Source organism: Trachypithecus francoisi, unplaced genomic scaffold, assembly GCF_009764315.1.
Source record: "Trachypithecus francoisi isolate TF-2019V2 unplaced genomic scaffold, Tfra_2.0 Lachesis_group21, whole genome shotgun sequence".
Taxonomy (NCBI): domain Eukaryota; kingdom Metazoa; phylum Chordata; class Mammalia; order Primates; family Cercopithecidae; genus Trachypithecus; species Trachypithecus francoisi.
In genome coordinates, this window is record NW_022681467.1 from 33138358 (window position 1) to 33166227 (window position 27870).

At 49.9% G+C, this 27870-nt stretch overlaps 2 protein-coding genes across 8 annotated transcripts; one reads left to right on the forward strand and one right to left on the reverse strand.

The window, feature by feature from the left end:
- On the reverse strand, window positions 1-27870 carry BLCAP (BLCAP apoptosis inducing factor). 5 transcript variants are annotated; one of them, XM_033186383.1, is made up of 4 exons: window positions 27546-27870; window positions 10398-10525; window positions 8121-8179; window positions 1-173 (listed from the first exon to the last, which is right to left on the reverse strand). In XM_033186383.1, exons 1-3 carry the CDS (start codon window positions 27679-27681, stop codon window positions 8138-8140), a joined length of 306 nt encoding a protein of 101 aa, XP_033042274.1. In that variant the 5' UTR covers window positions 27682-27870; the 3' UTR covers window positions 1-173; window positions 8121-8137. The 5 variants fall into 5 exon arrangements, 4 of the variants coding, with proteins under 4 accessions (XP_033042274.1, XP_033042273.1, XP_033042275.1 ...); XR_004431226.1 differs by lacking the exons at window positions 10398-10525; window positions 27546-27870 and adding an exon at window positions 8251-9147 and having other exon boundaries at window positions 1-1434; XM_033186382.1 differs by lacking the exon at window positions 10398-10525 and having other exon boundaries at window positions 1-1434; window positions 27546-27768.
- Window positions 20150-23446, forward strand: NNAT (neuronatin). Of its 3 annotated transcripts, none has more exons than XM_033186379.1 (3): window positions 20150-21156; window positions 22112-22192; window positions 22421-23446. In XM_033186379.1, the coding sequence occupies exons 1-3, from the start codon at window positions 21085-21087 to the stop codon at window positions 22511-22513; spliced, it is 246 nt and encodes an 81-aa protein (XP_033042270.1). In that variant the 5' UTR covers window positions 20150-21084; the 3' UTR covers window positions 22514-23446. The 3 variants fall into 3 exon arrangements, with proteins under 3 accessions (XP_033042270.1, XP_033042269.1, XP_033042272.1); XM_033186378.1 differs by having other exon boundaries at window positions 22112-22187; XM_033186381.1 differs by lacking the exon at window positions 22112-22192.

Below are 27870 nucleotides of genomic sequence, written 5' to 3' on the forward strand. Positions count from 1 at the left end.
TAAAAACAAAACAAAACAAATACAATTCTGATTAAAAGGAGATAGACACCATGTCCATAGATGGGAAGAACTGATACTCTAAAGTTGTTAATTTCCCCTTCAATGCAATTCTTCTCAGACTTCCAACAGATATTTTGTACACAGAACTTTGACAAGCTGATGATAAAATGTACCTGAAAAAGTAAATGTGCAATATGACCAAGACCATTTTAAAAAAGAATAAGGGGCTGGGCACGGTGGCTCACACCTATAATCCCAGCACCTTGGGAGGCCGAGGTGGGTGGATCACTTGAGGTCAGGAGTTCGAGACTAGCCTGGCCAACATGATGAAACCCTATGTCTACCAAAAAATACAAAAATTAGCCAGGCATGGTGGCACGTGCCTGTAGTCCCAGCTACTCAGTAGGCTGAAGCAGAAGAATCACTTGAACCCGGGAGGCAGAGGTTGCAGTGAGCAGAGACTGTACCACTGTACCCCAGCCTGGGCGGCAGAGCAAGACTCCGTCTCAAAAAGAAAAAAAGGAATAAAGGCCTTGGGGGAAGGGCGGAGTGCTTATCTTATCAGGCCATAAGACACTTTATTAAGCTTTGCTCATTAATATGTACTATTAGCTCAGAAATAGACAAATAGATCAACAGAACTGGAGTCTAGACAGGGAATTGAGAGAAAAAATGGTGTTGGAACAATACATGCTTAGCAAACTGGATATCTATTTGGAAAAAGAGCAAATTAGAGCTCTGTGTCACACCATACATGAAAATACATCTCAGATGGGTTAAAGATTCAAACATTTCAAACAACTACAGACGTTTTAGATGCAAACACACAATGTATATACACTGTGGTGGGGACCTGCTTTCATCAGCACAGTGTGGCAGGACACTTTAGCATCCGATAGGGTTCCAGGCCGACCTCACCTCCCACCTTTGGAAAGGGCCAGCTGAGCATCTCCATCTGGACGTCACAGACTCCTCTCCCTCTTTCTCTCCAGCTCCACCTGGTCCTGGGAAGAGGGACTGCCATACCGAATGGACTGAGGTCTGAAGCCAGCTCCTGACACCTGTATTCTGTGTCAATAAGGTATCTCCCTCTCTGGCTTCCAGTTCCTCCTCTATGAGTAGGTAATAGGGTAACGCTCCACTTCTTGTGGGGAAATGCGAAGCTCATATGAGATGATGAATGTAAGCATGGATAAATGGCATGGAGCTTACAAGGATGAGGGGAGCAGATACCTCTACTTTGTCTTGATCCACTCCCCATAATCCCTGCTACACAAGACTTAACATCCAATTCTTCTTTCTTGCATTGTAACTTCTGGATAATTGTAGAATCTTTTTGGTCAAAAGAAGTTGGAGTGCTGACTTCCGACATTTAATTCCAAGGCAGAAAATACTGATTCGGCACCAAAGGAGCTTACTACCTGTTGCTAGGTGCTGAGAAACACACAAAATAATAAGACATAATCCCAGCCAAAAGACAGGATAAAACTGGTGCTAATTAGAACTACAGTTGGTACACAGGTCGGATAAAAGCTCCCAAAAGAACATGGAGATCAAGTTACTCCCTAAAAGGTACATAATTTAATTTTGCCCCATTCAGTCAAATACACATTATTGCCTCCAAATGAATTTATCCACCTCCACAGTTGATCCCAGCCCCTTCGGGAGCTCATCTCACTAATTGTCTCCATCCCCAATCGCTCAATTACTCAGGCTCCTTATCCTCAGAATGTTCATCTGCCAGCATTGCTCTCTCCTTTAAGATTAAAAGTCCTGGCTGGGCGCGGTGGCTCAAGCCTGTAATCCCAGCACTTTGGGAGGCCGAGGCGGGCGGATCACGAGGTCAGGAGATCGAGACCATCCTGGCTAACACGGTGAAACCCCGTCTCTACTAAAAAATACAAAAAACTAGCCGGGCGAGGTGGCGGGCGCCTGTAGTCCCAGCTACTCGGGAGGCTGAGGCAGGAGAATGGCGTGAACCCAGGAGGCGGAGCTTGCAGTGAGCTGAGATCCAGCCACTGCATTCCAGCCTGGGCATCAGAACGAGACTCCGTCTCAAAAAAAAAAAAAAAAAAAAAAAAGATTAAAAGTCCTGGATCTTGCTGCTTCTTTCCTTAATCGACTCCCACCCAAACTGCTCTGACAGAGATTCTCAGAGGTCCCCCAATGGCCCTTTGGGGTGCCAATCAGCAGGGCCAGCAAGCTGCCCAATTCCAGAGGCACCATGGAAGTTGTGCGTGTGCACACTGGAGGAGCTCAGGACCGCCCTGGTCCTCCTGACCTCTCTGCACACACCCACTTGCTGACCACTCCATCTTTCTGCTGAGACACCTCCCGGCTCTTTCTTTTCAGTGCTCTCAGAGGATTCTTCTTCTCTTTTCTAATCTCCAAATGTTGGTGCTCCTTGGGCTTGATTTCTTTGTTGGGCCTAAAAATGCCCCAGAAGCCTGTCAACATCTGGATCCATATTTCTATTTGGGAGCCCCCCGAAGCCCTGGACTGGTCTCTGCAATTTCTCACCTTGTGCTCTGGAGCTGTGCCTTCAGCCATTTCTTTCCCATCTCCATTGGGATGTCTCAGCTGTTACCACTGGACTTGGGGTCTACCTTATAGACCTGGCCCCTTTCCAGTACTCCTCAGCTCTGAAAATGGCATTGCCATCTCACCAGTAAGGCAAACCAGAAGCTCAGGAGTCATCCTCAATGCTGCCCTCTTCCAGTCCCTCTTCATTCCATCTAGCATCAAAACTAACCAGAATATGCAGATCGTGTCCAAATCCTGTCCACTACAACAAAGCTTCCAAACTTGCCTCCCTGTCTACCCATGCTGCTGTAATGATTTCTCCACAGAACAGCCAGAGTCTCAGGCAGATTACAGCAACATACCAGGGCAGGTCACATCCCCTGCTTCCCTCGCTCTCAGGATGTTGGCAGGAGCTCAGCCCTGGTCTCCAAAGCACTGCATAGCCAGAACTGCTTGCCTCTCTGGTCTCACCTCTCCTTCCTCCCTAGTCAGGCCTTTTGCTCAGAATGCTTTCCAATTTGCTTTGTTGTTAACTTTGTTCTCTTCTCCCTATCTTGGTTTGGAGGATCACCTCCTCAGGGAAGCCTCCCAGAGTCAGATGAGGGCAGGTCCCCTGGTCGCACACCCTTCAGTACTCAGTACCTTTCCTTCAGAGTGCCTATCAGTGTTGGAAATTGTACATTTACATATGTGATTATCTGACTATGACTTTCTCCCCTACTACCATGCACGCTCCATGAGAACAGGGATTCTATTTTAATTCATTCACCCAAGTATCCACAGGGCTAGGCACACTGCTGGGCTGGGCACACAATTAGGTGCTACAAGAGAATTACGTGGAATGTATCAACTTTCGTATTAAACACTGGATGCTGAACACTTTGGGAGCTCAGCCTATACACCTGCTCATCTTTCCTAGCCTCAGCCTCCCAGCCCCTACCCTTCACATCTCCAAGTCTTCCTTCCAGACTCCTTAGAGGACTCTTAGTGCCAGATCCATGTCCTCTCACATCTCACCATTATTCTAGCCAAGGCCATCACTCCCTCAGCATGCTCTTAAGGCCATCAAAACTTACTAATCATGAAATCCAAAGGAAAAATTCTCTGTCTTATTGGAATTCTCTGCTGCATTTGACAGTGTTGATTACTTTCTCCTTGAAACGCTTCCCTACCTTGGTTGTCATGGCAACCCCCTCTCCTGGTTGGTTGTCGCATCTCTCAGGCCCTTCCTTCTCTTTCTCCTTTTTTGCCTGCCCACACCTGGCTCCTCAAATGTCACTATGACTCATTATTCTGCCCTGGGCCCTCTCCCATTTTTCTCTACACTTTCTCCCTGGTGATCTCACTTATGCTGTGGGTCCCCATTACTCTGAGTGGTGACAGCCCTGGGCTAGGGCTTCCAACTGAATCTCTTCCTGAGCCCTGGACACCAGGATCCAAGTGTCTGCTAGGTCCCACTTGGCTGTGTCTGAGTCCACTATCCTGTTGCTCAAACTGGCTCTCCATGCTGTGTTCCCCACCCCAGGGGCCTCCCCACCATCCACCCAGGACTCCACTCAAGATACATGGGGTTGGGCACGGTGGCTCATGCCTGTAACTGCAGCACTTTGGGAGGCCAAAGTGGGAAGATTGCTTGAGCCCTGGAGATGGAGACCAGCCTGGGCAACATGGTGAGACCCTGTCCCTACAAACAAACAAAACCAAGACACATGGGAATTACCTTTGGCTTGACCTTCTCTCTCACTCTCACAGATAAGCACCCACTAATTATTTCTGGGTTTTATCTACCACAAGTTCTGATCTCTCTCCATCCCCACTGGTCTAGTCCAGGCCTTTCCCTCTCTTACCTGGAAGTCTCCTGCCTCTGAGCTGGCTACTTCTTCTAATGGATATCTGGGAGTTTTGGCTTTTTAGCATGACTTACTCTTCCCTGAAGCCCCTTATTACTTTTTGGGAAATTTTCCATCTTATGTGGCTGTGGTGGGACCTGGGCTGTTCTCTCACATGGAAGCCATGGAGGCCCCTCCTCCAGGTCCTGACTCTTACCACCCAGGTCCTATCAGAGGGTGGCACAAGGCCCAAGCCCAGCCAGCTAAACCAAGCCTCTCTCTGGACTTTGACTTCTGTCCAGATAGGGAAGAAATAGAATTCTTTGATGTCTAGGCAATATCAACAAATAGAACTACTGCTGAGACCCTGAGTGTCCCATTTAAGCCTGTGGCCTGGGCCTTACCTACTTCACTGCTCCCTGGAGGTTGTCACAAAGTCTTTTTGATACAAAGAGAAACTTCTGAATCTCCATTTCAGACACTGGGTTTCAAGCAGAAAATAATTATTCTGCCCCTGCCTAGCTGGCTGCCTGTTGCTAGGTGCCGAAAGGTACAAAAAAATGAAAAAGACATAGCCCCAGCCACGAGGCAGACGAAACCGCGCTAATTAGAGCTGGAGTCAGTAACCAGAGGGCAGAGAAAAGGCCTCCCAAAGAACATGGAGATCAGGTTACTTGCTAAAATATACATCATTTACTTTTGTCCCTTTCCACCAATATGACTAATCCCTTCACCTCTACACTTAATCCCAGAGCTCCAGGGCCCCTCTCACTGCCCTGCCCTGCTCTTCCGACTGGGCTTGCACTGCTTCCTCCTTCCCGTGTCTCCTGGAAGAATCAGGTCCTTCCTGGACCCGCTGCCTGCTCCAGCTCCCCCTCCCTCCTTTCTCAGCCAGACTCAGTTCATTCCCCCCACACCAAGAGGAGCTTCTGCCCCTTGCCCCAAAGTTGCTGTGACAAAAGCCCCCAAAGGCCAGGTCTGGGAGATGCCTGAGCCTCTGCTGACCTCTGTGCATATGGCCCACCAGTGCCCACTCTGCCCTTTTGGAAACTCTCCTCTGGGTTCTAGGAACCCCATGTTTTTGGTCTTCTCCTCTGGCCCCTCCTTTTCTGTCTCCTCAGCAGAACTCTCTTCCTGTACCTATTCCTAAAATGTCACGAACTCATTTCTGGCCTTGTCCTTCGTCTTTGAGTGCATCTCTGGTTCTTCATCTATCCCTGTTGAGATGCCCACACTTCTTTGGTGAGCTCCCAACTGGCACATATACTTTCCTACTTGATGCCAGCTATGCACATTTTCCTTCGTTGCCCACCGTCGCCCTTTGCTCCTGCCTCTGACTCAGACAGGCGGGAGGACTCTAGGTGATAGCCTTCTGGACTGCTCCTATCACATCTATCCTTATGTCATCTCAGTCCAGAGCCAGCTCAGAAATTGTCCCCTGGCCCAAACTGTTACTCTAGCAGCTTTCCCTGAGAGATGGCCATGCTGCCTGCTTTCCTTACCCTTTCATTTTCCTCTGTCCCGTCTCTCACAGGAAACTGCTCTTGATGAGGGTCTAGTGGCCCCTAATTACTACATCCAGTGGGCTCTCGGTCCCTGTCTAGCTGGCCTTTCTCTTTCGTCTGTTGGTGGCTCTCTTTTGAAAGTGCTCCACATCCCAGGTTTCCATGCCAACATAGGCTGCATGTGCTTTTTCTATGTCTGACTTCTTTTTTGCCTTTGTGGGCTTCCCTCTCTCTGCCCACCCCTTAAATGGGGGCAAGGCTCTTATTCTTGGACCCCCTCTCTTTTCTCAGCTGGTGCGTTCTCCTAGAGCCGGTTCACCAAAGCCCATGGCTACAAGCACCAAAGTCTCAATCCAAATCTCTTGTTTAAATCTGCTGCTGGGATCTAGACCCTCTATCTAGCTTCTTGCAGGCCACCTCCTGCTGGATGCTCACCTCTGACTCAACCTGTCCAAAACTGAACTCAACAATTTTCTCTCAGCCCCCAAACCTGCTCTTTCTCCTGGGTGTTCTTCCTTTCACCCAGTCACTCATGACAGAAAATAGGAAAGGTATCCTTTACTCTCTTTCTTTAACACCAGCAACCAACCAGTCAGCAGATTCTCCCAATTTCACCTCCTGGATCTGACCACTTCCTCCCATCCTCTTGGCCCCTACCCTTATCCCTCCTGGACCCCACCTGGACCAAGGCAATCATCTCCTCTCTGGCCCACATGCCTCCAAATTTCTCTAAGCAACCAGAGTAATCACCCCAAAAGAGAAATCCTACCATGGCACCTACTTGCACAAAACGCTTCAGGGGCTCCCTGTTGCAATTGAACACCCAAGTCTTGAATTAGACATATTAGCACTATGTAAGCTGGTTCTGCTTTCTCCACCCCTAGCCTCTCATTTCACACTTCAGCAACCCCTAGCTGTCTATGAGTTCATCCATGATGCCTCTCACCTCTACCTCTGCCTTCTACTTGAATAACTTCTACCTATCCAGTCACCTCTTCTAGGAACCTCCTTGGATATTCCCATGAAATCTGCACCACCAACCCCAGCTGCCCATGCTCCCATGTCCCAGGCATCTCTCTGGCCTTCTCCTTCCTAGGTATCATTTTAGTGTCTGTCTGTGTGTCTTTCTTAACTCTTTGAACTCCCAAGGGCAAGGATCATATTTATCTTTGTGTATGTGTGTGTGTGTGTGTGGGGTATACTTTTATAGATACAGAGTCTTGCTATGTGGCCCAGGCTGGTCTTGAACTTCTGAGCTCAAGCAATCCTCCTGCCTTGGCCTCCTAAAATGCTGAGATTACAAACGTGAGCCACTGTGCCTGGCCAATATTTTAAAACTTATCATCATGCCTGACACAAAGTAGACACTCAATAAATGTTGAGTCAAGTTACAGGCCACTTACTCTCTCTGAAAATTTCTCTCTTCTTCCAACTTTCCAAGAAGTGTACACCAATTCACACTCCCCCCAGTGGTGTGAAACAGTGCCTCTTCCACTATCCTCAGCAACACTGGGTATTCTTCAGTTTTTCCCCCTAATTTGTTAGGGAAAATTTGTACTTCCTTGTTGCTTTTATTGTTGATCTTTGGTTATCAGTGAAGATGAATGTTTTTTCAAAAAGTTTTTCAATCAATTCCATTTCTTTTCCTGTAAACTCAATTTAGGTGACTTACACACACCTGTTTTGCTTTTACTATTGGGTTTTGGGTGTGTTTTTTAATACATTAAGAATCTGCAACCACTCTGCTTTTTGGTTGTTTGTGATATTACTTGACTTTGAAAATATTAGTTTTAATGTAGTCAAATTGGTTGGCCTTTGCCTTCTTGATGTCATTTTGTTGCTTTTTAGCTTAAATGGGCTCCCCATTCAGTCACTTGTTAATATTCCTTTTCCCTCTGGTTTTTAATGGGCTCATTTTTCCTTTTGACCTTTGAAAATAATTTTCGAATTTGGGTGTGTGCTCTGAGGTGAAGTTGGAATGGACTTTTTCTCTTTTTAGTCAATCAACAGTCCATGCCTCAATTTTGGGTAACCCTTCCATTCTTGGCTCTGGCTCTGAGCTCAGCTATTCCTGGCTGATTACAGCATTTATGGTCACAGCCTTCTCAGAGCACATACCACCTGAACAGGAACTGAAAGGCTACAGGAGGCTATGATTCCAGGCACAGTGACAGTGAAAGACAGGGAGGTGTTTAAGGGATGGGAGCAGAAAGCCTTTCTGGAAGCCCTGACAGAAGAGTGTGTGGAAAGATGGATCACCTACTTTGCCAATGTGAACGGCTAAATCCAACTGGCATCCACCTGTCCTGGAGGCTTCCAATTCTGCAAGGAAACATTATTCGGGGTCACAAGAGGCAAAGTGCCCACCCCACTCCTCACCTGCGCCAACCTACCTGTATAGACACTGCCAACACATTTCACCATCAGCAGAAAAATCATCTCAGCCAGCTCCTGCCAAGTTCATCTTCTGGGGGCTGCAGCCATCATCACGATTCCTCCGTGCCGCAAGATGAAGACCTGACCCAGAACCTGGGGTCACCATGCCCCTTATTCAATTACTGCTTTAGGCATGAGGATATCTGAGGGTAATGCTAGAGCTGGAAGGGAACTGTGGAATTATCTAATCCAACTACCTCATTTCACAGATGGGGAACCCAAGGCCCAGTGGGGGAGGTGACCCGCAGCCGCCCAGCAAGTGAGTGGAAAGCATCCTTGCTGGGAGAACTCAGTGTGAGGACTTTGCCCATCGAATCTTGACCATAAAAATATTTGGACCCTGGGTTCTAAAATAATTACATGATGAACTTGTATATTGTTCAGGAAAGTGGCATGGTGTGTAAAGAAGACAGTCAAGTCAGAGGAATACAGGCCTCTTTTTGCCAGTTCTTTCTGGAAGACCTGAAGTTTGTTCCCTCCTCTAAAAAATAGGGATAATCAAGAATCCAAGATGATAGAAGCAAACTTACCCAACAGACTGAGGGTAAGTCTAACAGGGTCCTCAAACCTCAAGACCCTAAATGGGGAATATCATGAGTATGTGAGACTCCCCCTAAAAAAAAAAAAAAAAAAAAAAACCCTTGTAAACTGTACAGAACTGTGCCCATAGGAGAGTCTGGTCGTCCTAGTACTGACCACAATGTGGGTATCAATTCTCAACACTCCAGGCAGCCCGAATTAACGAGCCAAGGGTGGATCCTGGCCTTCTTCTATTGTTTTTTTTTTTTTTTCTTTTTTTTTTTTTTGCGACAGGGTCTCGCTCTGTCACCAAGGCTGGAGCGCAGCAGCATGATCTCAGCTCACTGCAGCTCTGCCTCCTGGGTTTAAGCAATTCTCATGCCTCAGTCACCCGAGTAGCTGGGGTTGCAGGTGCATGCCACCACGCCCAGCTAATTTTTTGTATTTTTAGTAGAGATGGGGTTTTTCCATGTTGGTCAGGCTAGTCTCGAACTCCTGGCCTTAGGTGATCCACCCGCCTTGGCTTCCCAAAGTGCTGAGATTATAGGTGTGAGCCCCACACCCAGCCCTTTCTTCTATCATCAATAGCTTAACACTGGTATTTTTCCTCTTTGATCTAATTTCCCATTTCAGTTATTTCACCCCAACAAATATTTATTGAGCACCTCCCAGTGATGGCTTGAGGATAGATGAGGTCACCTGCTGAGTGCTAAGCCTCCCAGGTTTGGGTGGGTGGGTCGTTGCATGCTTGCTATCCAAGGCTAAGCCCCTACCTGTCCATCTAGTGCCGTCCACTCCAGGCCACTTGGGACACAGGCCATCACTTATCCCTGTTCGCTATTGGCCTTTGTCTTCTTGATGTCATTTCATTGCTTTTCAACTTGAAGGAGGTTCTCCACTCAGACACTTGTTAAACATTTTATTCCTTTCCTTCTGGTTTTTAATGAGCTTATATGTCCTATTTGGCTATTAAAAATAGCCTCTCTCTTCCCTGGCCCCTTCCCCCTCTGAAAAGTGTTATGTCCCAGACTTCCAGTCCTATCTGAGCACCGGGAGCCTCCCTGGTGCCTTTGCCCCAGCTCCCTAACCTCAGGCAGCCCTCCGCCTCCCTCCCCTCATGACTACAGGGAAGACAAGGACAGTAGTGAAAGTGTGGCTCTGAAGGGCAACAGAATGGGACACAAATCCTAGCTCTGCCCCCATCTCGGGCAAGTGCCTTCATCTTTTGAAGCTCTGTATAGTGGGTAAAACCATGTCAACCCTAGGATGTTCTCTTAAGGTTTCAGGGAGGTACTGTTGACAAAATGCTTATCAGGGCCTGATTCAGAAAAGCACAGGCCAAATATTAGCTAAATCAGAAAAGAACAGTCCAAACGGGTCACTTCCACTTATCCATCTCTTTCCCTTTATAGTTGGAAGAGGTGATCTGTTCCTCTCGTCTCCACTTCTTCCTCTTATTCTCTTCTCTTCCCATAGTGATGTGATATCTGTCTCTATTGCTCTGCTAACCCCAAGATGGATGACAAGACCTCCTAACTGACCAACCCAACTGCCTCTTCTTGGTTGTCTTGCTGGTGTTGCTTACCACGGGAGACTTCATATTCCTTCTCAAAACCCCTCCCTCCACACCTTCTCCCTGGGCGATCTCCTGGACTCCCAAGTGAAAGGGGACATCTCTTCCGGGAGGACAGGTGGGCTCCTCTGGCTGGGCACCTGCAGAAGCAGAGCAGGAACACCTAGGGGTAGGGAACCAGACTGTGAAATGCTCTGCTCCATTAACAGAATGCCATCCTCTAGGCAATACGGATGGACAAAGTTAGGCCAAGAGCCACAGAACATGACCTAAGCTGGTAAAGATGGCCAGTGGTGGCCATTTGGTTGATGGGTTAAAAGAGACAAGACTGAAAGCAGAGAGACATCTGGTGCAACTGTCCTGCAAGAGTGATCTGAATTAAAAGAAGGAGATGGATATAGGAAAGCTCAAGGGACCGGAGAGACGGGACTAGAGGTGCAGTGGTGTCATCACGACCAGGGATCGGGAGGCCCAATCCAATCTTACTGGTTCTGGACATCACTCATACTGCATACCCAGACTGTAAGGAGGGCACAGCTGCCAGGGCTATTAGTCACAGTAGCTGTGGTGTGTGCTATGTGCCTGTGGTCCCTAGTTCATGTCAGTACAAAATGGAACCATATGGCATTTATAAAAATGGCTCTGAGGGTAGAAATAAGAACTGGATCCTATTTGGCCAGTAAGTAAAAACAAACAAAACCAAAAGCCAACCACCAAAAAGCAGCCCCCCAATTGGCCCACCTCATCTGTGAATAGTAGTCTAAACCCCATAGCATTGCAGCTGGAGTCTGGGGGTTGGACTGAGGACAGGTTTTTCCCCAGAATGGTCTGACGGAATAGGACCAAAGAGCTTAAATCTTGGTGATGGGCTCACATGGGTGTGTGTGGCAGTAGGGCATGGCTGCAGGAGTTCTCAGATTGTTACTCTAAAGATGACACTCATGATCTAGGAGGGGAGGAGAAGATGGAAATGGGAAAATGAGCAACGCAGAGGACCACCTAAGATGTGATCAGAGTTCAGGAATCAAGGACAGCCTGCCCTAGCTGTGAACTCTTGGGCAAGTCGAGAAACCTCTCAGCAGAGCTTCGGTCAACTCTCTGTGAAACAGTGGTCCACGATCTGCACTCCTGCACGCTCACCTGCCTGTCGGCCTATGGGGAGGAACTCATAAAAGCGGGAAAGCTGGGGAAGTCCCACATGCAGAGTTAGGGTATGGGAAAGGTAGAGGGAGGGAAGAAGAGGGAATCCCCTTGGCTTACAAGTGACTCAGGAGTCCACCTACATCCAGATCTTACAGGGTGTTTACCACCTGGTGGGGCTACTCCTAAACCACATGTGGGCTATTGCCACAGTGAGGATGCCAGGCTGGGCAGTCTTTTATAAGGTTCTTCTCACATATCTTTGTTCAAAATACTAGTCTGGAGGCTGGAAGATAATCTCTGTCACTTCAGAGTTGCCAAGAGATTTGGGAGGCAAACTGAGTTCCTTTCCTTCTAGGAAAGACTGGGCCACCCAATTACTTAGGGACTCTTAGCAATTGATTGAACCACCTATCCATCTAGCCACCAGGTCAGCCAACCAGCAGGTACTATGCCAGGCCTGGTCAGGTAGGTTCTGTGCTTGGTCAAGGAACAAAGACTAAGCCCCTTATCTTCAAGGGTTGTGCAGGGCCTTGATGACCAAGCCAAAGGATTGGGCCCATAAACAATATGGAATTACTGAAGGGCTTTGTCTGCCTTTCCTGCCTCATAGACACTTCCATGTCTTCTTTGGCTCTAAGTTAAGATCCTTGAGGCCGGGCGCGGTGGCTCAAGCCTGTAATCCCAGCACTTTGGGAGGCCGAGACGGGCGGATCACGAGGTCAGGAGATCGAGACCATCCTGGCTAACACGGTGAAACCCCGTCTCTACTAAAAAAATACAAAAAACTAGCCGGGCAAGGTGGCGGGCGCCTGTAGTCCCAGCTACGCGGGAGGCTGAGGCGGGCGAATGGCGTAAACCCTGGAGGTGGAGCTTGCAGTGAGCTGAAATCCGGCCACTGCACTCCAGCCTGGGCGACAGAGCAAGACTCCATCTCAAAAAAAAAAAAAAAAAAAAAAAAAAAAGATCCTTGACAGTTCTGCACCCAAGAGATTTCAAGTTTATTTTTTAATGCAAAAGATCCTTTGATTAAACACTTGATTGTCTTAATACACTTTCTTTCAACCACTATCTCTAAGACTAAAATAACAAGGAGATAAATGTCACTGATGTTTCACAGAAGACAGCTTTGGAAATGTTAAAGACTTCTTGGTCCAGCCCCCTCCTTGACTTATAAATGGGGAAACAGAGGCCTAGAGAAGAGTAAAGAGAGCAAAGCCACATGGAAAGTAGATGGGAATCAGCCCCAGGGCCTCAGCACCTGCCTCTCTGCCCCCTCCTTGGAGGTTCACTACTACCAGTGTGGGGCAGGAGGCTGTCAGAGGGTTTGGCTTTGGAAAAGGTGTTGAGCTGTCCAAGTACACGCTCCACACAAGCTGCCCAGAAAAGTAGTGAGAGCCAGAACCACCCAGATTAGTCTTCGGAGAAGAGTCATATCTGACCCTTTGGGATATTTGACAAAGCATTCTCAAACATATGCCTCCTCTGGTTCCTCACTGGGAGGAGGATGGACAGACAGGGGTTACTGTCCAAGAGAGGGAAATGCATGGAGGGTTGCTGGGCAAGCTGGTGGCTAAGTAGGGGCTCAAACTGAGAACTTTGGTCTCCCAGAAAGCAAGCTACACCTTGGTGTTTTCCTTTTTAGGATACTGCCTTTGCAGAGAAGGTAAAAAATAATTGACTTCACACAGAGGTACTGAGATATGGTCTCCCAAATAATCTCTACCTAACACCACTAAAGCCCTAATGACATGGTATTATCTACCCACAAGAATGACTCTGTCCTCCTTCCTGCTGATCTGAGCTCCTCAAGGAGGGCATAGTCATTCTGCACCAGCTTCTCAGAGCTTGGAAAAGAGCCTGGCAAATGCTCCTCATATGAATGAATAAGTGGGAGAGCTGGGGGATCAGATCACATCCCTAACAGGCTGGAGCTTAGTAAGGGCCAGTGGCAGGGAGCCATAAAACAGAGGAAATAACATTTATGGAGACTGTGTCTTGGGGCAGATGCTGTGGTGGTGGTGTGTTCTCTATGTGACAGGTGAGGTACAGTCACAAAGGCAGGGCATAAGGGCTGGGGCTCCCTGAAGCCTTGCATCAAGGTTCTTCAGTCCTTCAAGTCCATCTCTGCCCAGCTTCTGAGTCCCTTTTCTAGTACCCCAAAGGGAGACCAAGGGCTTCTGTCTGAAGCCTTCAGTTGCTGCTTAGCCAGGTTCTCTTTTTTACCTCAAGCCTGCCTAACAATAGAATTTTTTCTCAACATACTTCATTCTCCCCCTGAAGCCTGGCAGATTAAACTCTGTTCTTCCTGGGACTCTCAGGAAGATACTGGGGAGGGAGGGTTGCTGGGCTGAGACAGGCCAAGCTCCCCAGGCAGGACCATCTTCCATCAAGGAGAGCACTTCTTCCGTCATTCCTCCTTTCCGAACAGTGGCCCTTTCACACAATTTGGTGCATTGGGGAGTGAGCTTTGCATTGGATGCTAGGAGACAGGGTTCTGGTTCTGCCCACTGAATGGACACATGTGACAGCCCTTCTCTGGCCTCCTTTCCTGCAGCTGTTCAACAGGAGTTGGCTTTCTTTCTATCATCTTTTACTGCTTCCTTCTCCCCAGCCTATCCTTTCTCCTGTGTCTCTACCTCATTCACACTCACTCCTTATGACTACTTCTCCCCATTCCCAGTGATCTAGAGAAGCCAGTAGCCTTCTCCATGCCCTGCTACTTTCACCACTCAAATGCTGTCCTGTTTCTTGCTGACAGAATCCCATCTCAAAGGCTGTTCTGACTGGGTTACTCCCCACCTCCCATCAGATCCTCGTTTGTGATGGTTCCCAGTTGGATGGAAATGAAGAGTTCTGAGGGCTGAGTTTTGAGGTCTGCCAATAGCATTTCAGCCTTAGATTCCCTTAGTATCTCCCAACAATTCGCTAGCTTTAGCTAGACTGACCTCTTTATCCCAAAAAGCCTTTTTGGGTTCTGATTCTAGGGTAGCCACATAGTGGTGGTCCTTCATTTTACTTTCATCCCAGTCTCTTTATCTGTAAAGCAGAGATGCTTGATTAGATGGTAAAATAATAACATCTCATTTATTACTTCACTGCTCAAACCTTTATATTTGTTCTTCAGGGCTCCACCTGAAAGTTAATCCTTCCAGGCCCATATTGGGCCCCCTCTTAGACCCTCTCTTGTAGCAGCTGACACAGTCCATGGCTGCGTATCGCTGGCATTATCTGCTCAATGTTGTGTCCTTTCCCATTAGCCTGGAGGGCTCCCTGATGGCAGGAATGGTCCACCCTATAGTCCCAAGGCCTATTCCTGCATGGGATTCTGCCAAATACCAGCCAAATGACTGACAATGCAGGCCCCCTTGGGAGACAAGAGGAGCCCTCATGGGCCGTGCCCTGTAGAAACTCAGTCGCTACAGAAGGGGAAGTCTGCCTAACACTAGCAGTAGCACTCCACAGAAGGCTGAGTGAAATGCTCCAGTCAAGCAGATCTCCAGGGAGAAGAAATCCAGGGAAGTTTCCTGACAGAGGAAGTACCTGGGCTCACATGGTACACTGACTAAAGCATAAAGCACATGCTATCCTGAAAGTGCACTGCCACCTACTCAGAGCCCAGCTAACATCCTCAAATGGGTCCAGGAAGATCCTAGATCTTGGGAGAAAGAACTCCCAGGATATTAGGACTAGAAAAACTGTCTGCTCCAAAGATCACATTTTACCTATCTGGAAACTGGGGCCCACAGCAGGACAAGGACCAGTTCCTAAAGCAGCCCAGGGGGTTGCTCGTGGGGTCTTGTGGTCACTAGGTACCATGTGGGCAACCATTTCATACCAGGAGCCACAGTGACCAATGGAATTGCATGTGTTTCTAAGGCCTGCTGCCCCTACTCTTTTACAGAAAAGGTATCTACTTTTCATTTTCCTAAAAGGCAGTTCAGGAAGAGGGGGTGGTGGCCTGGCAAGGTAGGAAGCATTGTGGGGTGACAGAATGCTGATTTGGCAGTCACTTTGGGAAGGGGTGGGCTGCAGGCTCCCTGCTGGAAAGGGCCACAAATCTTTCAGAGCGAGGCCTGTTTGTGACTCTTAAGCAGGCTTGACCTGAAACAGAAAGCTGCTTTCTGAGGGAGAGCAAAATAAGCAATAATCTTGGCTTCATTTATCATCCAGGTGTCGCCACAGGAGAGAAGGGACACAAAAGCCTTTTTTTGTTTGCTTTGTTTTTGGAATTTGCAGTTGTCTATTTTATTAAGTTTTCCCACTAGGCTACACTCATGAGCTCCTGGAGAGTCAGGCCTGAGTCTTGCCCCTGAAATCCCCAGTAAGCCGAGTACAGGGTCTCAGTGTTTGTTGAACAAACCATCCTTTCCAGGTATGACTCCTCAGCTTGTCAAGACTTTGCAGAACCACGAAATCTATCCAGAAACACAGAAAAGAAGAATTCAGAGATAAAAGCACAAAAGAATCAGAAAAGAAAATTACCCAACAGATATGATCAACAAAAGTTTGGTTCTTTGAAAATACCTCTAAAATAGACAAATCTTTGGCAAGTTTTGAATGAAGAAAGGAATAAAGTAACAATGGGCGGACTTAAGTGAACAGGAGAAAACCATACTCAATTTTATGGCAATAAATTGAAAGCCTAGGTAAAACAGGTGATCTTCTATGAAATTACCAAAGCCCTTCACGACTGTGACTAAATAAAACCTCATGACAGCCCTGTGCCTTGGACAGGCAGTACTCCTACTATGCTTTCTAGAAGGAGATTCAGAGGTGAATACCCAACACAGGACCTGACAAACTAGCCTACATTGCCTCAAAGGTCATGGCCATGGGAGCACGTGCCTATCTACAACATGGAACCACACCACTCTCGGCACTTCTAGCCATCACCTTACGTCTGGCTGATTGGACAGCCAATCTTATTTATTTTTCCACTTGAAATGCCATAAGGGGTTTCACTATTTTTACTTCAAAAGCAGCACCATAAAAATCCTTGATGATTAGAGCTCCAGCTGTCTTAAGTTGTTTGTCAAGGGATCGGTTACTCAAATCTCCTATGGAGGGAAACAATTTCAGGCGAGAAGCCATGGGAGCTGAGAAACGCAAATGTCTCATCTCTGAAAACTTTCAGACTCCCTCCTGTTCACCGCCTGTCCTGCCCTCTACTCCCCCTCCCCCATCCCCACCATCTGCTCTCCAGAAAGCAGATCAAATTTTCGGGCTAAGGTACTCTGGCGCCAAGGACTCAGCCCCTCCATGCTTCCCCCTGCCCCCCACCAACTCCGAAATCCAACACCACGACCCAAATGGACTGCAGCCACATAAAACCACAAAGTAAAGTTTATAAAGCTTTATTAAACATTTCAAACAGCTGTGCAACGAACACACCAAATAAAAGCTCTAGAATAGCAGTCCAAACGTTTCACAAGTATGGCCTCACAGTCCCATTCCCTAGATGAACTGCCTCCAGTTCTGTTCTCTGCCTGGCCCATCTCTCTCCTCAGGCAAGAGAGAGATGGATGGATCAGACTGAAAGGACAGGCATGCTGATCTCCAGTAGGCAGGGGCCAGGAGAAAGTCTCGTTTGCCAACACTTGTTACTGAAGCGCAGAAAAAGCAGCAAGTGACAGTCACACAGTCTTCCTGGGTATTCTTCATAACGTATAGTCTATATGCGCAGGAACGGAGAAGCCCCTGGCAGGAGGATGATGGCCACTGCTCCCCTGTCTTGTCTGAATCACCTCGGAGTCCAGTGTGCTGGTCACTCTGCAATCCCCATGCTAAATAAAAACTGTAGCGGCACCTACCATATATAGCTAGCTATTGCTAAACCTCAAAATCAGAACATGTTCGATAAAGCTTCTTTAAAAGGAATATACACATGTATTTGTACACACACACACGCACAGGGCACACCAAAAAATATCCAAACATCTATCAGGGGGATCGTGGCTGTTGTGAAACACACAGGTGCTCTCCCACTCACTCAGCTGGGGACTGCTAGAACTATGTGAACACACCATACTTCAATGCTGCAGAGCATGCACGGGAGACACAATGAGGCCCCCCTCCTTGGAACAGTTGAGAAAGGCAGGAGGAAGGGCAAAGGAAGTGAGGCTGGGCAGGAAAGCATGAGCCCAGACACCCAGGTGAAAGAGCAACATCTATCTGTTGCTTCCTTTCTTAAAAATGAAGCAGAGAAAATACTGAAGATTTGTGGACAACAAACAGTCAAGACATGTTTCTGTCTAGCCTGCTGAACAAGGAAAGAAGGATGAAAAAGCGAGGCTCTCGGGCGTCAGCAATCTCTTCAAATTTGAGATAAGTGCAAAAATGAGCCCTGTCTTGGACAGGTACTCCCCAAAAAAGGAAAAGGGTAGAAGAGAAGTAAAGGGAAACCAGGAGAGGGACTGAGTCAGTAACATTCTGGGAAGGAAGGAGACCCTGACAAGGAGGAGTCACAGAGGTGACAATGAGACTGGCATTTTATCTGCCCCAGGTCACATTGGGGCGGTTGACCAGGATGGGCCCAGACTCCTCGCAGTAATGAGGCGAGGGGGGTGGTCATGCGGCCAGCCAGGACCTAGATGGGGACAGAACACACACAACCACAAGACCACCCACGACTATAGGACTTTACAATAAAAGCACCGGTCAGTGCCATTATTCACATTATAAGGATAAAATATCACAGGCCAAAAAGGCGCCGTCAGGAATGTGACACCCGCGAGGCTGCGGGATTTGAAACTCCAATGCTTTATGACCTATGTCAATGCCTCCCCTCCCGTCTTCTGCTTCCTTGGAAAGCTAACAGGGCAGGCCGTTAGGTGCCCACAACGCCGGGATCATGCGCCGATTCTGGAAGCGGTGAATCGGAGCAGTGGTACAGGAAACAGTTTCCCCAGCAGCTATAGCAGATAAGGAAAAGGGCTGCCAGGAAAACCAAGGCACAAATTGTGCAAGGCTTCCGTTCCAGGAGGAAGCTGAGCAGGTAGAAGCCCATGAACATGGAGTGGCTGAACCACAGGGCGGGGTTGAGGGGCTTGGGGATGAGGAGGACGGGCAGCAGCCACTGGAGGCAATACATGATCTCTGCCGGGCAGGGCCTTCACCAAGGCTGCCGGGCACCGCTGCAGGAACCGACCTAATGGGAGCCAGCGGGCGCAGGCGGCTGCCCTCTGCTTTCTTCAACCCTCACTCTCCAGGAGCTGAGCCGCTGTGCTCTCTGGCTGTCAGCCCGGGATCACCAAGGCAGCAGGGATCCTGAAGAGAAAAGTCAACACAACAGACAAACAGACAAAGAACAGACAGACAGACAAACACACATACAAAAAAAAAAAAAAACAGGAACAGAATGTATACTTATTTGGGAAAATGGATCATGGTTAACAACAGCAAATGTGAAATGCCCTTTCCTCCCTGCCCACCCGTGAAAGCTCTACTCCTCTCCAAGTCACTAATTCGGGAAGCTTCCTGGGATGTCTCCCCGGGGCTTCTCCTGGGGGATCAGGGAGAGGGCTCTTTGGCACGGTTTCATACAGTGGACTGGCTTCGCCTGGGCCCTGCCCAGCAGAGATCATGTATCGCCTCCTGGGGCTGCAGCCCGTCCTCAAGGGGCCCAGACCTCACAATACCGCCCAGTGGTTGCCAAAGGACGACCAAGGGCTCCCTGCTGTGCCCCCACGTGGTAAGGACAGGGTTCTGTATCTAGCATCTCTCACAGCCATAGGTGCTCAGGCACTGAGTGCAGAGTTAAAGCTGTTAGCGGCACACTGCCAGGCACCAGACCACAGGCAAAGGATCCTGAGGCAGCTGCAGCCTCGAAATATTTTAAGATGGCAGCCTAGGCTAAGCTTGCCTTTTTCAAATAGCCCGGCGTCACTTTGCCAGAACCTGCCAACTTCTCCGAAAGTCAATGTAGAAAAAAAGTCACTATGCTACTTTGTCCAAACTGAAGTCGCTTGGATCATTACACCTCCATCTGCTGCTGGCACTGTATAGAATCTGACCTCTAGGAGCTTTTAACGAAAATTAATTTTCTTTTTTTTTTTTTGAGACGGAGTCTTGCTCTGTCGCCGGGGCTGGAGTGCAGTGGCCGGATCTCAGCTCACTGCAAGCTCCGACTCCCGGGTTCACGCCATTCTCCTGCCTCAGCCTCCCGAGTAGCTGGGACTACAGACGCCCGCCACCTCGCCCGGCTAGTTTTTTGTATTTTTTAGTAGAGACGGGGTTTCACAGTGTTCGCCAGGATGGTCTCGATCTCCTGACCTCGTGATCCGCCCGTCTCGGCCTCCCAAAGTGCTGGGATTACAGGCTTGAGCCACCGCGCCCGGCCGAAAATTAATTTTCTATCCACATAGGGGCAAATGCCAGTTGGCCCCTGGGCAAAAGGCAGCTTGCTGTAAAGAGGTGCTTTCGGCTGGCCACCGATGCGCGGGGACCACACTCACAAACCGCATTCCGGTCTTCCCGTCCGCAAAATCTGCGCTGTGCGAGGGACCCACAAGACGAGCGGTCTGAAAGGGACCCACCTCACTTGGAAATGGGGCTGCGGTAGCCACAACTCTCCGGTAGCGGTAGCGAAACCCTGTTCGGTGATCCAGCCGCCCAGCGCAACGGGTACAAAGAACCCCGCTGGCTGAGGCCGACCTACCAGGGCTTGGGGGAGGGGAGCGGAAGACAGAGGTCGAAACGACCTGTCCAGCAGAAAACTATCCCCGAGCATATTCCAACCACTTCTCGGTAGAAAGCTCATTCCTTCCGCGCATACGAAGGGCGCCAATCCTTCCTGTATCCCTCCCACAGAAACAAGGTGACTACTGCTTTTGCGCCCAAAGCGCAGTGCCCTGGCTCAGCTCCCTACGGTAGTGACCTCCACCGCAGATCCTCATCTCCCCGCTAACGTAAGAGAGATGTAAAGAATCAGACGGGTTACGCGCTTAGGGACACTCATAAGGCAGAGGACCTGGGCTTAAAACTCATTCAGTATTAGGAAAAGAGCGCCGAGCATGGTTCTGTTATGCCGAGGCTTCTGAAAGGGGCACCATTTTTTTTGCTCTATGGGGCAGATGACCCCTCCCTAATTTCTGTTTTCCATCCATCCCAAGGTGGGCTCTGGAGTGGCACCAGGGTCTGAGCTCAAATTTGCAGGCCAGGGACTGGGGAGAAGGGCGCCACACTAAGAGACCTGCACCCCCATCCTCGCCTTGTACTCTATCCAGAGTCGTGGTACCCCTCCCTCCATTTTAAAGCAAAATCCAAAAGCAAGCACGGCGGAATCTTCTGGAAGGGGGCTAAGATGGAACTCAGGAGGCGGGGGTCGGTATGGAAAGAGCAGATGGATTATTTTTTTCCTCTCCTGGCGAATGAGGAGCGCCCCCAGCCACCCCTCCTCATAAACACCCCCCCAAGGCGCGCATGCGCACTTAAGTGGCGGGCGGGTACTTAAGGCGCGGCCACCGCGGCTGCGGCAGTGCGCCCAACAGCGGACTCCGAGACCAGCCGATCTCGGCAAACCCTCTCTCTTGACCACCCACCTACCACTCTCGGAACCATGGCGGCAGTGGCGGCAGCCTCGGCTGAACTGCTCATCATCGGCTGGTACATCTTCCGCGTGCTGCTGCAGGTAAGTGTGCCAGGGTTTCGGGTGGGAGAGGGTTCCCAACTCGCGCCCCCAGAACCCGCAAGACCGCGTCGCGATTGCCGCCTCCCGGACCGTCCTATTCCGATTGCCGCGATCCCTGCCCGCCAAAGTGCCGCTGCCGGCACCGCGCGCCCCTGCCCATTCCCTGCGCCGTCCTCCTCGCGCTGACCCTCCCTAGTGCGCCCGCGCCTGCCCGGGAACAAAGACTCGGGGCGCGGCGGGCGACCGCTGCGGACGATCACCCAGGCTTTTAGCAACCTACGCGGTAAGAAAAACCCGCTACACCCGGACTCGACCCCAGGAGGGAGGCGGGGCACTACTGTGTTGCAAGACTTTACAGCTCGCAGAGTGAAAATTTTCCACCTTAGAAAATTGCGCATTGCGGAGAAATTTTATTTAAAAAAACATATAGCGCTTGCGGGGGTGAAACAAAAAATAAGTTAGAAAAAGGCACTTCTCAGAAAAAATAAAAATTACTTCGCAAAAAAACCCAAAACAAAACAAAAAAAACCCTACAACGAATTAGAGAAAAAGTAGTTCACAGGAAAAGAGAAAGACGCGCATTGCAGGAAAAATAAATCGGAGAAAAGCACTTGGCAGAAAAAAAAATACATTAGATTAAAAACGCACTGCAGAAAAAAATTAGACAAGGGAGCTAACAGAAATAAATGAATTAGGCAAAAACGCTTTCAAGAAAAAAATTAGAGAAAAAAGCCCCTTGAGAGAAAAATAGAAGGGGAAAAAGGCGCTTCCAAAAAAGGATAATTGCTTTACGAAAAAAAAAAATCAAAAAGAGGCAAAAGCGCTTTGTGTAAAAAGAGATAAATCAAAAGAAAGCGCTTTGCCCATAAAACCATTTACCCTAAAAGCTCCCTTTGCAGGAAGAATTCCCTGCTAAAGGAATCCTTTGCCAAAGGAATCGCATATTTCCTTCAAGGTGTTCCTGGAATGCTGCATTTACTGGGTAGGATTCGCTTTTCGAAATCCTCCAGGGACACAGCCCATTGCGAGAAGTGAGGTATACCTAAGTTGTGGGTCCAATCAGCTTGCCGCCATGCAGCTCTCAGCACAGTTGGAAAAGCTCCAGCTGCCCTGACTCGTGGACAAGCTGCTCCCGCGCCCGCCTCTCCAGCCTACGCTGGACGGGCGGGCGGGGCAGGGGGTGGGGCGGGGGTGGGCACGGCAGCACCACAGACATGCTGTGGGTGCTCTCCACTAAGGGTGGGTCCTGGGTTTCTCGCCGCAGGTGTTCAGGTACTCCCTGCAGAAGCTGGCGTACACGGTGTCGCGGACCGGGCGGCAGGTGTTGGGGGAGCGCAGGCAGCGAGCCCCCAACTGAGGCCCCAGCTCCCAGCCCTGGGCGGCCGTATCATCAGGTGCTCCTGTGCATCTCAACCAGCATGGGAGCCAGTGCCGCGCAGGAATGGGGGGTCCCCTGTGCTCCCTCGCCAGAGGAGCACTTGGCAAGGTCAGTGAGGGGCCAGTAGACCCCTGGAGAAGCAGTACCGACAATGACGAAGATACCAGATCCCTTCCCAACCCCTTTGCACCGGTCCCACCAAGGGGCAGGGGTCGGGAGAGGAGGGGGGATAGGGGGAGCAGACCCCTGAGATTTGGGCATAGGCACCACATTCTGATCTGGACAAAGTTGGGTCAGCGCCATCCCAGCCCTGAAGTCAGGGCCATGCCAGCAGGCCCCACCATGGAGATCCAAACACCACACCAGCCAGCAGAATGGACGTTCTGTCATCGACAGCCGAAGCCCTGAATCTTGGTGCAGCACCAACCGCGTGCCTGTGTGGCGGGACTGGAGGGCACAGTTGAGGAAGGAGGGTGGTTAAGAAATACAGTGGGGCCCTCTCGCTGTCCCTTGCCTAGGGCACTTACATTCCAGCCTCGCTGCATTTGCTCCCTCGATTCCCCTTTCCTCCTCACTGCCTCCCAAGCCCACCCTACTCCAAAATAATGTGTCACTTGATTTGGAACTATTCAAGCAGTAAAAGGAAATGAATCCCACCTTTACTAAAACACTTTCTCTGAATCCCCCTTGCCCCTCACTGATCTTGCTTTTCCCTGGTCTCACGCAGTTGTGGTCAATATTGTGGTAATCGCTAATTGTACTGAATGTTTAAGTGTGCATTAGTTGTGTCTCCCCAGCTAGATTGTAAGCTCCTGGAGGACAGGGACCACCTCTACAAAAAATAAAAAAAAGTACCTCCCCTGTCTCGCACAGTGTCCCAGGACCCTGCGGGGCAGTGGAGGCGCGCCAAAACTTTGTCTCTTGTGATTTCTTTAGCGGCATCAACACACACTTCTAAGACTCAGCTGATGTGCCCATTGTGGAACAGGCACTCTGCTTGGGGGAGGGAGGAAAAGGAGGGCCATCAAAATTGCAATAAGCTGGGCCCCTCACACACCCAACCTCATCTCAATGCTGTCCTGTGATAAAGGACCATTTCCCCCCTCTCCCCCCCCCCGCCCCCGCCCCAATGGGAAAGGCTGACATCTTCACTTGTGGTCTGGGAATAAGGGACCACTTCCCCCTCCCCAAAGGGATAGGTGCTTTACTTGTGGTCTTAGCAGAAGGGGCCAAAGCAAGTAATCACTTTGGGAAAGATGAGAGGAGGGGAAAAAGGTGGCAGTAGCCCTCCAAAGAGGCACTAGGAACCAAGGGGGTGATTTCAGAACACAAAGCCTTACTCCAGGTCTCCATCTAGGAGCCCTAAGGAAATGAGTACTGGGCAGGGTGGACATTGGCTTAGACAATGAGTATGGGATAAGAGGTGCAGTGTGGCACCTTCTCCACCCAGCTTAATGCTGCAGGCCCCATATCCACCAGGACCACCACAAGGACAATTTGCCTGGCCCTGCTACTCTGCAGGGTCTCCTGGCCCCACCTCACCCCAGAAACCTCTCTCCCCAATACTGGATTTCTGCTTTTCCCAGCACCAGCCTCCTTATTCTTAGGGATGCTTACCAGGTCCCTGGCCCTGGGCTCTCCCCTGCCATCATGTCAGGGTAGGCAGTGGGCTGGCTGCTCGGCCTCGGACTTGTCTTCCTCTCCCACTCCCCAGTGAGTCAGGGCTCTTTCTACACAGGGTCAGCTGACTGTCTCACCAAATGGCCCTGCCGCCTGTTCAGCCTTGTCTCCGGCTTTATATGTCCCTGTCACTATACACCTGTTGCTGGGTCAACACCAAGGGAGGGAGTTGGAGGGCCATAAATCTCTCTTCCTGCCACTTCTTCGAATCCCTTAGTCACAGCTGTCACAAATACTTGTGGAGCACAAAGTACCTTGCCCCCTTAAGCCTGACCATGTTTCCTTCCCCTAAGCAAGCCCCCCAGTCACCAGCACCTCTAAAGGCATCTAAAACTTCATTCGGTATCAGAGAATTATAGGGGTGGGGAGGTGCAGATCCCAGTTCTGGTCTTGGCTTTGCCATCAATCAGCCTAGGGAACCTGGACATGTCACCTTATACCCTTCATCTTCAGTTTCCCTCTCTAAGAGGGCCTCTGAGATGCCAGTGAACCCTAACATGCTAGAAACTGTCATTGCAGTGGCAATCAGGACTCATCAGGACTCGGAGAGGATGCGCAATCTGAGACTTCATCTTTCTTAGGCCGGGTGGCTATAGCTGCTACCATAGCCTGAAGGTGAGGCAGGTCTCCTCTCGCCCCAGTGTGACTCATCAGCAGGCAATGCCCACACCTCCTCCCTTCTGAACCCCTATCTTGGCAGGCCTCAAAACTGGGAGTTTCTGTGGTTTTCCACACTAAACCCACAGAATCATGAACATACCAACATGTGTTCTCAATGAAGGCTGACCCTCCCTTTGGAGCTTTTGAGGGGTATGCCCATAGCCCCACTGCCCTTGATGCTCTAACCTCAGCCCAAGTGACAAGGTAGATTTCAGGGAGGTGGACGAAAGCAGCATGGTAAGAGCTGGCTGCTCTGGACACAGCACCTCCTGTGCCCCCACTTAGAAGACAAGAGGCTGCTGGTAGCCCCAGAGTTTTCCATATTATCTTGGCAAAGCCCTTTTCCTCCATCCATCCATCAGCAGGGCTGTGAGTGTGACAAGGTGAGATGACAGATTTCCAGGCAAGGGCTGCCCTGGTGGCCTGCACCTGCATGTGTGGGCTTCAGTGTGCAATGTCCACTCCCCACTTGCATCCTCCACCCACAAAACCTCATGTTCTGGCAGCAAACAACCCACCAGAGAAGACAATGCATTCACTTTCCATCCAGTGCAATGCCAAGCAATGCTTAGATGGTCCAAACACACCTTGTTTATAAAATTTTTTTCCACAAACTATATCATTAAACATTTTATTCTGATAGAGAGCAATGGGAAGAATTGAAAATGCCTAGTGCTTTACTGCACAGCCCCTAGTCACAGTGCTGAATGTCCCCTTTGCCTAAACTGTCATTGCTCCCAGAAGACTTTGTCCCCACAAGGCCAAGGACAGAGCAGATCAGTTGGGAAGGAGTTGGGAATGGCTCTGTGGGACTCCAGCAACAGGTGAGAGACCCTTGAGATCAATGCTCCAGGATGTTAAGTTTCTTAGCCTAACCAGCTGAAGTCCAGAGGTGGCAGGTTTAGGTACCATGACTTTTAGGGGTGCAGGGTGCTATGTGACACTGTTACCTTTATCTGTGGAATATTTGAATTGTCAGTGAAGGAAGGGATGTCTGCTGTCAGGGAAGGGCAGGGGTAAGTTCCTTGAGCTTGGGCAACAGATAACTGTTGGATCGGGGAGCAGGTCCACTGTGAGTCATTTACTAGATAACTATTTTGAAATGTGTATCTCCTCAGGAGCCAACACCCCAAAGGGAGATTCTGAATTTGCAGTTAACTCCTCCTCCCCGGCCCCCTCCTCCACCAGAGATTTAAACGTGTGCACTCATGCACATACACAAAACACTAGTCAAACAACAATCTCTTTTCCCCTGGTGACCTCTGACTTCCTCTATATGCCCCAGAGACATGTTGTTACCATCTTCCCTGGGAATGATCCTGTTTATCCTCCCCTCCCCCACTTGCCCTCCCACAGGGCCCATGCCCCAGCAGGATCCAGATTCCTGAGCATTTCCAGAGCAGGAAGTCAGAGAGGCAGGCAACGCACGGTTCTTGGTATATCGCACAGGGACAGGCTTGAAATGGAATGCATGTGTTTCAAAGATAGGAGAACAACAGCAAAAAAAGACAGCCTAACCCAGATTCCTCTTTGAAACAACATATTACAGATTAAAGGTTAAACTGGTTTTGGCAGTAACTCTAACAAGACCAATTTCAGATATGGAATTGACCTGGTCACTGGAAACCGACCAGGCTTCCCGTGATCAAATCTTTTAACAGATTTGCTTGACATTAATTAGTCTCTGATTTAAAACAAACAAGCAAACAAGATCTAACACTTGGCATTAGCACTTAAGCTGGAACTTTTTTTTGGTCCCAGCTTTGGTGTTGCCGTCCAGAAGGCTGACGGGATGACTGGACCATGTCAGGCAGGGCAGAGAAGCCGTCCCCAACACACCAGTTCCCTGAAAGGGATAAAGACGATCCAAACCTATAAACAGAAAGGCTGTTTCTTTCCGAGGACAGACCCCAGTCTCCCAACATTTAGCGCTGAAATGGGACACGAAGACCTGGAAGGAAACTAAAGGAGATTTGGAAAGGGGAAGGAAAAAGCAACTGTCCCCCATCCCCCATGCTTCCTTTCCAGGACATTAGTGTGCCAGGCATTCCGTTCTTTCAGCTGCCCTTGAGGGCCACTCCCCACGTCTATAGAAGGAAAGGGAAGGGGTGTCCACCCTTGATGTAAAGTTGGAGGGAGTAAGAAGCGCCCGCGACTCTTAGCAGAGCGTCAGCCTATCACCCCAGACACCGAAGCAGGGCCTCGAGCGAGAGACCCTCTCTCCCCTCACCCCCATGCCCCCGCCCCGGCCAAAAAAAAGGAACTAAAGCAACTACACTGATGGGGACAGAGTGACAGGCCTCTCACAAGCTGGGCACCCTGCGTGGAACCCGGGGCCGCAGAGATGGTGGTCGCGCTCCCCAGCCCCGTGCCCCCGGCTCTGCCTGCCTCACCCTGCAAGGACACTGACCTTGGACAAGGCCGGAGCGAGCACCCAGGAGTACTGTGACCACCCCCGGGCTGGAAAGGGACCCCCAAGGCCCAGGCTAGGTCCAATCACAGCAATCACTTGAAGCCGGACAGGGGGGCCCTCCCTTCCCGGGGTATGCGGAAGGAAAACCCCAGTGACGGGGACCGGGCGACGCCTAAGGTGACCCAGAAGGGACAATATGGCGGCGCGGCCGCATGGAGGGCCTCTCATCCCGCCCCAAGCAGGTTGACGCCACGGTACCTGCAAGCCCTGCCATGGCGCCGCCGCCACTGTCGCCGTCTGCCGCAGCCTGCCTCCACCTCAGCTCGCCACGGACGCCGCAGGAAGCCGGGGAGACGCCCCCTTCGTCTTCTAGTGGAGCCGGCCGAGGACCCATCCTGGAGTCGGGCTGCCTACCACAGACGCCTGATCACACGGCCCGAAGAGGGGAGCTCACCCTCGCCCCATCTCCCCTAAATATCAGCCACAGGCCACCTTTGACTCCTTTGTACGCACTTTTACAAAATTCTGGGAGCGCCGAGGTCCTCAGACCCCAATAATTTTTATTAGGCGCAGTGTGGACAGC